Source organism: Propithecus coquereli, unplaced genomic scaffold (assembly GCF_000956105.1).
Source record: "Propithecus coquereli isolate 6110/MARCELLA unplaced genomic scaffold, Pcoq_1.0 Scaffold163, whole genome shotgun sequence".
Classification (NCBI taxonomy): domain Eukaryota; kingdom Metazoa; phylum Chordata; class Mammalia; order Primates; family Indriidae; genus Propithecus; species Propithecus coquereli.
The window spans coordinates 2,996,343-3,005,421 of NW_012140858.1; the positions used below are offsets into that span (position 1 = coordinate 2,996,343).

The 9,079-nt window shown below is 40.3% G+C and overlaps 1 protein-coding gene across 1 annotated transcript in view; it reads right to left on the reverse strand.

Moving 5' to 3' along the window:
- The window catches only part of FKBP15 (FK506 binding protein 15, 133kDa), a 55,526-nt gene extending 46,973 nt beyond the window's left edge, over nucleotides 1-8,553 (reverse strand). The window contains exons 1-2 of the mRNA XM_012641136.1: nucleotides 8,388-8,553; nucleotides 2,086-2,201 (exon numbers count right to left, since the gene is read on the reverse strand). Coding sequence (XP_012496590.1) covers nucleotides 2,086-2,201; nucleotides 8,388-8,440 — 169 coding nt within the window. The 5' untranslated portion in view covers nucleotides 8,441-8,553. The remainder of the gene's footprint in view (nucleotides 1-2,085; nucleotides 2,202-8,387) is intronic.
- Nucleotides 8,554-9,079: the final 526 nt, after the last annotated feature.

Sequence of the window (9,079 nt, forward strand, 5' to 3'; positions counted from 1 at the left end):
GAGTGATAGCAGTTTCTTTTGTTTTAGGCCCTTTTGATTATACCTGAGTTTATGTTTTTAAATATTATAAAATTTAAAGGAGGCCATTGGTTTGGACTGAGCTCTTGCACCAGGCCCAACAGACCAAATCAAAATGGAGTTACTCATTCTAAAGTTCCACATGACCAAGCCAAAACTAAGTTGTTTATCTGACCTTCCAAGAAATTAGGAGAGAGAGAGAGAGAGAGATAATAGCCAAATCCCCAAATAAACCAGTTTTAGCCAGCATGATAAGAAACTCCCCTCCGCCTTAACCTGTACAAGGAAAGAAACTTTGAAATGACCAATAGTTTTTTTGTTCTGTTTCTGCTTTCTTTAGCCCTTTTCTGCCTATAAAGCCCACTTCCTCGTTCAGCTCATTGGAACATTCTATTTCATAGAATAAGGTATTGCCCAATTCTAGAATTGTACATGAAAGCCAAGTAAGATCTTAAAACTAAATTTGTTATAATTTTGTCTTTTAACAATGCTAATGAGATGACTTAGAGAGGGACTCCTAGACAGCCTCAGGAAGTAGCCAATCACCAGAAAGACAAAGTGATTAGAGGATTAGAGGGTTAGAACTTTCAGCCCTACTCACTGGCCTCCAGGAAAGGGAGCGGAGGGGAATCAAGTTCTATAAAAACTCTGATGATGAGATTTGATGAATTTCTGGGTTGCTGACCACATGGAGGTGCTGGGAGGCACCCAGAGAGGGCACGGAAGCTCCACCCTTCCCCCATACCTCACCCTCCTGATCTCTTCAACTGGCTGTTCATCTGTATCCTTCACAAAATCCTTTATAATAAGCCGGCAAAGGTATGAAAATGTTTCCCTGGGTTCTGTGAGTCCTCCTAGCAAATTAATCAAATCCAAGGAGGGGGCAGTAGGAATCCTGGTTTGTAGCCAGTCGGTCAGAAGTACAAGTGACCGGACTTGTAATTGGCATTTGAAATGGGGCCAGTCTTGTAGAACCGAGCCCTCAATCTGTGGGATCTGAAGTATCCCACACTGTCTCCAGGTAGAAGGCATCAGAATTAAACTGAATTATGGGATACCCAGTTGGTGTCTGCTGGAGAACTCCTTGGTGTGCGGGGAAAGCCCCGCCCCCACATCCAGGGTCACAGAAGTGTGCCATGAGTGAGTAGAGAGCAGAGCATAAAGGGGGAAATGGTTTCTTTTATCCTGTTTCATGGGCCACATGGCATCTATTGCAACTAGTCAACTCTAAATATCTTGACAAATATCCTCAGTGCCAGCACTCTGCCTAGCCTGTAAAATGCACTCAATGGTTTATCTTCATTTAACAAATATTTAATTTAATGTTCCTCACTCCCTGTCCTTCTCAGGACTATTAGTATCTGTCCCTTACTCCTCTTTAGGTTCTTACACAAAGACAGTGAAGTATAGCGAAAGGAATAAAAGATTTGGAGTCAGTCAGATCAGAGTTTAAATTTCAACTCTGTCTGAACTTGATCAAATTCCTTAAACTCTCTGAGCCTCTAAAATGGTGGTGGTTGCACCTATTTCACAGAATGGTTGTGAATGAAATAAGACAATTTATGTAAAGCACCCAAGACCAGACATGCAGCAGGTATTTTAAAAATATTAGTCCCTTCTCTCCTTTTCACTGAACAAATGTTCATTCAATTAATGTCCATCGTGTCCATCACAGTGAAAGGTACAAGGGATACAGCAATGCATGTAACTGTCTAGTTGGGAAAAATTCAGTCAGCCTATAGCTAACTCAACTCATCCAGGTGAAAGAACTGAAAAGTACTTCTTCCTTATTGCCAAAACATTGCACAGTGCCTACTCAGAGTGTCTTGGGCAGTTTTAGAGAGTGGTGTCCACATGAGGCAGAAGAGCTTGCCTATGACCTTCTCGATCAGTTCCCAACAAAGGCATACAATCTAGTTGCTGCAATTCAGGATCCCAGATCTTAGAAAGGCATCCAACATTGGTGGTGAGATTAGCCAGACTGGTCAAGGACAGATGACTTGGCATGTCACTTTTAGAAGGCTGCCTACCCTTTCAACCAATCTGTTAAGGTACAACCCTACTTACCTGTTGCTGCTGTTCCCTGGCTTTTCTTAGGCTGCTTTGGGGCTGTGTACTGGAAGAATTCGTTTCCATGGCCAGCAGCTGCCTGATCCAATCCAAAAAGAGAGGCCAATCTGGCACTGTTAGTAGAAAATGAAATTTGATTGACATATCCCACATTGGAATCATTATAAAAACAGCTTATCTCCAACCTTGAACGAATACCTCCTTGACCGTATATCTCACCATTCAATACTGGAAATAGCAGCTAAGTGTCTTTGAAATCAAGATTGTATATCTGATCGGAACATCATCATCTGACCCTGCTCATCCATAAGACTTTGGTCAAGGCATTTCTTCTTTCTAGACCTCAGTTTCTCCATTTGTAAATTGAGGTGATTAGTCTAGATGCTCTCTATGGTTTCTTCAAACTGTAAATTTTTGCTTTTAGCAAATCATAGTTTCTAGTCGCCCCTATTGATTACTCCCCCTCCTGATTCTTACTAGTTTATTAAATTAAAATGAAACTATACTACAAACTTACCTATCAAACACGGTCCCTATCATGTCATCTAACAGGTAGGACCATTCTTTTATCATCCCTTGTATCACGCCCCCATCATTTCACTGAAACTGCTCTTGCGAAGATCACCAATAACCTCTTTGTCACTAAACCCAGTTTATCACTCCTTATCTTACTTGACCTCATGCCACCTTTTTACACTGTCAATTAATCTGTTGTTCTTCAGACTCTTCCCTTGACTTCCCTTGATCACTCACAGTGGTCTTTCTAAAAACCAAATTTAAACAAGTCTTTCTCCTCCTTAAAACCTTCAATGACACCTCAATATTACCAAGATAAAAATACAAACTCCACAAGACAGCTTTACAAGGCCCTTCAAGACCTCACCTCTCCTTACTTCCCCAGCTTCATATCTGGCCATTTCTCACTTCCAACTGAGTGCTACAGCCACCCTGAGGAACTGTTAGTTTCTCAAAGAAAGCAAGATCTTTTACATCTTCAGCCTTTGGAAATACTGTTCCCTCTGCCTGAAACATTCTTCTTGTTCTTCCTGTCCCCTGAGATTTGCCCCTAATCTCAAAGTCTAGGTTAGATGATCTTCTTAGGTACTCCCATAGTTCTCTTTACTTCATTCATTCAAGGAATATGTCAGACATTGTGCTAAGTATACACTGGTGGGCAAAACTGCATTTTACTTTCAAGGAGTTTATAATCTAATGAGGGAATGAGACATTAAGTAATATATAATTGTAAACTGTAATATGAGATATATAACAGGGGCAGTTGTATGGAGCTGTACTCCATACAGATTAATAGAACTCAATCATTCATCACACGGCATGCTAATTGATTATTTACTGCAATCACCACTTGACTGTATTCAGGCATACCTCAGAGATATTGTGGGTTCAGTTCCACATTACTATAATAAAGCAAATATTGCAATAAAGTGAATCACAATTTTTTGGTTTTCCAGTACACATAAAAGTTATGTTTATATGATACTGGAATCTATTAAGTGTGCAGTAGCATTATATCTAAAAAAAACAATGTACGTACCTTAATTTAAAAGTACTTTATTGCTAAAAAATGCTAATAATTATCTGAGTTTTCAGCAAATCATAATCTTTTTGCTGGTGGAGGGTCTTGCTAGCTTTAAACTTTTCTTCCACAGCTTCCTCACCTTTCTCAGCCTTCACAGAATAGAAGGGAGCTAGGGCCTTGCTCTGGATTAGCCTTTGACTTAAGGGAATATTTGTGGCTGGATTGATCTTCCATCCAGACCACTAAAACTTTCTCCAGACCAGCAATAAGGCTGTTTCATTTTCTTATCATTCATGTGTTCACTGGAGTGGCACTTTTCATTTCCTTCAAGAACTTTTCCTTTGCATTCACAACTTTCCTGTTTGGCATGAGAGGCCTAGCTTTTGGCTTATATTGGCTTTCAACATGCCTTCCTCACTAAGCTTAATCATTTCTACCTTTTGATTTAAAGTGAGAGATGTGCAACTCTTTCATTCACTTGAACGCTTAAAACCACTGTAGGGTTATTAATTGGCCTAATTTCAATACTGTTGAGTCTCAGGGGATAGGTAAGCCTGAGTAGTGGGAAAGAGATGGGGGAACAGCTGGTCAGTGGAGCAGTTAGCACACACACAACATTTATCAATTAAATTTGCTGTCTTATGAGTATGGTTTGTGGAGCCCTAAAATAATCATAATAGTAACATCAAAGATAACTGATCACAGATCACCATAACAAAAATAATAATAATAGAAAGTTTGAAATATTGCAAGAATTACCAAAATGTGACACAGAGACATGAAGTGAGCACATGCTATTGGAAAAGTGGTGTCAACAGACTTGCTCAACGCAGGGTTGTCACAAGCCTTCAATTTGTAAAATACACAATATCTGTGAGGTACCATAAAGCAAAGTGCAAGAAAATGAGGTATGCCTGTATTTTGCCCAGGGTCTGGTATAATAGTCTCAATAAATGTACTCAAAGTCTAGTCTATCTCTGAAACCCTCTTCTCCAAGGCATCCTTTAGATGAAGTAAACATTGAAACTTTACAACAACTTTCATGGTTTAAAAAAAAAACCAATTTATATATATATAAATACATATTAACATTTTGAAAAATAAATTTAATATGATTTGAAACTATTACCTTGTTTTCTCAAAGTGGTCTACTATAAGTTTCCTTTAAGTTTTCTGAAAATAGGCCCAAAATGCCTACTTTCAAGGACTGAGAGGCTTAAATGAGATTGCAAATGTAATACTTGAGGGAGAGCAGTGCTGGCCTAAGTAAGACATCGACAAATGCTAATGGAATACAGAAGAACAGACCAAGATTTCTCCTTTTAGGCAGGACAATCCAGGAAGATTCCATAAAGGAGTAAGATTTTGGAAGAGTTGGGCCATGTCTTTAACACAGTGAAAAGGTACAAATCTTAGCATCTAGTTAAGATATAAGAGCCTATGCATAGATAATAAGAAAAGAATGACCTTGTTAGCTTTAGTAAACCATGGGTATTAGGTTTGCTGATCCAATTTTGTGGGTATATCCTTTTTTGAAGGAAAGACAAAAGTATTATAAGTAAACTCTGCTTCCATAGATGTTCTAAAGGCCAGCAAACTAATGATTGCAAAATCAATCCAAAAGCCAGATCAACCTATTATCTTTCAGATTAATTCCATTTCCTATTAATATTTTAAATGGACTCTATACTGACTTAGAGGGGTAAGTTTCTTGTAAATTATTACATTTTTCCACTTCTAAGGTGCTCTCAAATGTATATAATCTTCTAATTATATTAGTTAGCAAGAATAGGCTTGCTAACAACTTTGGACTTGAGTCTCTATGTTTATAATTCATGGGAAAAGTCACAACAGCATTAGTTACATTTTAAAAATAAATGTTAGCCAATGCATTTAGTTACCAAGGTCCTTATCTCACCTCAGTTTTATAATCCTTTTCTTTCTCATCAAAAACAAAAACACTGTATCAATATATTTTAATAAACCTGGATTCTTTTGTTGGTAAAGTACTCTTCTAATGAATTGTGGCATTAAACAGCAACTTCAATAGCAATAATAATGGCACATGGGCAGGTCTGGTGGAATCTGCCTATCTGATTTGAAATACAAGCTCTATTACTTTCTAGCTGTGTGGCCTTGGGCAACTTACCACTCTGAACCTTTCCCATTTGTAAAATGGATATAATAGTTAAAAATACCCCATAAAGCAGATGAGAAGAATAAATACAATAATGTATATATATACCTTAGAATAGTAGCTGGTAGTGAGCATGCATACAATCCATGTTTTATATACTTGTGAACACATCCTACTACCTTTAAGATGCCCATTCAACTCGGATACCCCTATAAGGGAGGAAGCATGTGTGATTTATGCACAAACTGACCTGTAACTGATATTAGCATAAATACAAAAAAAAAGGAAGTGGGAAAGGTCTCAAAGATCATCTAGGACAAATTTCATTATTTAATAGGTTGGGGCATGGAGGGACAAGAATGGGAAGTGACTTGTCCAAAGTCACACTCCTAACTGGGGGCCATCAACATTAGAATCTGGACTTTTCCATTTCTTTTACAGAACTTAAAATGCTTTCTGATGATCAGTTCTGAATTTATCTTTTTTCCATCTCCACGCTGGTGATTTATCATTACTATGCTAATCAGATTTGCTTACATATACCTGTTATATTATCTAAAACAAGTGTGAGTATTATATATAAAACTGGCCCCTTAAAATGCTTTGGGATGACTACTACTGGATTGATTTTACTGTACTACTAAAATGGAAGTTTCTTAAGGGCTGTGCCTTATTCCTATTTGTATTTGCTGAAGCCAAGTACCATGTGCTTAGCAGGCATTCACATGTTTCTTCATTTCAAAGACACAATGGTGGGGAACAGGTTAAAACAAAAACAAACAAAAAAAGCAAGCCTCCTGATTACCACTACTAGGTTAACCATGGATATTAAGAAGCCCAGAAACTCAGAAGGCAGATTATCAGTCATCTAGATACTCCCACTTCTATTAGACCTGAATATCCTTAATGGAATCAAGTAAGTTATATGTTTAAATCCAGAGACTTGAAACTTAAACAAGTATATTTACAGTAAAGTACAATTATAAAAGAGGAACCAAAAAGCAGCTGCAGTGTTCACTGTCATATGTCCTACTTCCTTAGAGAAAACAAAAGAAGGAATAGCTAAATCAGAGAATGCTAGTGAAACTTTCCATATTCTCAATCTTAAATTTGATTCTGTTTTCCTGGCTATTTTTAAAAACAAAAATAAATTATAACTTTCTCTGCTGAGTCTTTTATCAAATTAGTTGTGGTTTATGTCTAGGAGCACAGTCACATGCCTACAATTAAAGTGTCTCAGATCCTTGATAAGCCTGCTCAGGAAAGAAGAATTGGTGAGCCACCAAGAACTTATCTTGGGCCAGGAAATCTGGAAAAGAGCACATGACTGTCATTACCTACCCAGTAATTTTCAGTCAGCTGGGACTGCTTGTTGCATGTAAGTTGAGGACTTAACATTCCTTTACAGACTTCCCCCAAATACTTTCACACAGTTAGGAATATGAATTTAAAGTATACCTTGGAAATTTTATACAGTGGCCGAATACACAGCTATACACAGAACAGGTTTGTAGGAAGAATCATTAATTCAAAAGGCTGACTACAGAGTCAACAGTGGCAGGGAGGCTGGAAGGTGTGGAGATGTTAATGAATGTTTTGGGTGGAATGGGGGGAAAAGGAACCAAAACACAGATTTAATTCTAAAATAAATGAGTAATGAAAGAATTCAAAGTGGAACTAAATGAATGTGGGCCATCTAACATAGGGGTTGGGGTGGAACTGCATAGTAAGAGTGAAAAGAAGACTTAAGGATAGGCAATACAGAGCTAGTTAGTTTAAGTTAAAAGATCCTATTTAAGACCAAAAGAAAGCCAGTGTCACTTCATGGTCATTCACATACTGACCCCTCCAAAAGACCTGGAAGCAACTCGAGGGCAGAGTACGGAAACTTAATCATCTTTGTAACCTCTTAGCATTTAGCAGAATGAGGGGCACATGTTAGTGTATTTGTCATTTTTCAGTACATCATTCAGAATGCACAAAATTTGTTAAGCAGATGTTCAAAGAAAGGCTCTGCAGGGATTAGAGCTTGGCAGCTCACAAGTTTGGAGGGGGTCAAGCTGTCCACTGACAAAAAAATGGAAAAGGCTAAACTGATTACTGGAAGAGACAAAACCCAGCATCTCTTTGAAAAATTCTATCCCAAGCTGATATATATAATGTTTGAGGGCAGAGGATAATGACCAAAGTCTCTTACATTGGTTTTAAGCTTTAGAGTTTACGAAGTGCAATTTCGCAGCTATTATTCATTAAACATGCACTTCCTGAGCACTATGCGCCAGGTACAGTGCTGAGCGCTAGACAGAGGCGAACAACATAAGCAATCTCTGTCCTGTGAAGGCTCATAATCTAGTAGGTTCGGTATGCAAGAATAGAGGCAAACATGCCGAGCTATGGGAATAAAGATAAAGCAATTTATTCTGCCTGGGACTGTGGAAGAATGTAAAGCACTAAAGGTGACATCAACAAACTCAGCACAGTTGCGTGCCCTGTCCAGATTCTGAGAAGTGTACAGCACCGGAATGTGGCAAGGGTTAGGATCCGGAAGTTGAGAAGAGGCCTGAGAAGAGATCAACTCCCTCCAACGATCCGCCCTGTGGCTCACGCTTCTCAGTCACTCACCCGCCGCTGGGCGAGAGGAAGTCGGTGTCGTCCTCGTCCCCAGCACCGAACATCGCGTTGGCTTTCACCGGGATGCAGGGAGGAAGCTGAATGTTCCCAAGGCCCCGGGGCCTGTCACCGCTGACGTCGTAAAATGCCGCGACAGCGTGCTGCTTGCCGTCAGGTCGAACTCTCATACGGTTGCCCCGCCGAAAGTAGTCTAGGCTCTGGAGAAGGTGGGGCAAAGGCAAATGAGAGGTTCGCGCGGGTACGCGCGCCGCGTGACGTCAGGCCTCTCCAGCCCTCAGAGGAGGCGGGGCTCCAAAGTCCTGCGCGGGAATTGGTCAGAGAGGCAGTGGGCGGGGAAGGGGCAGGCATCTTCGGCCTAGGTGGCGGTCGTGGACACGTCGAGCCGGGCAGAAGTGGAGGGGGCTTCTGAGGAGTCGTGAAGGGGTGAGGTTAAGATTCTGAGAGGGAGGCGCCAGTGGCTGGACTCGACCTGGGAAGGTAAGTGCCCCCCTGTCCCCTCTTGCAACCCTGGCATTGGCACCGTTCTTTCCCTCCAAGACAAGGACCCTCCTTGCCGCTCTTCTCAGCTCAGCGGAAGGTGAAGGAGCCCGGGACTGGAAGATTGGAGACCTGAGCTTGGGCCTGGCCCCTGGAGTGACCTTGGGGCCGGGTGCTCGGTGCCTCAGTTTCCCTGTCTGGGCAAC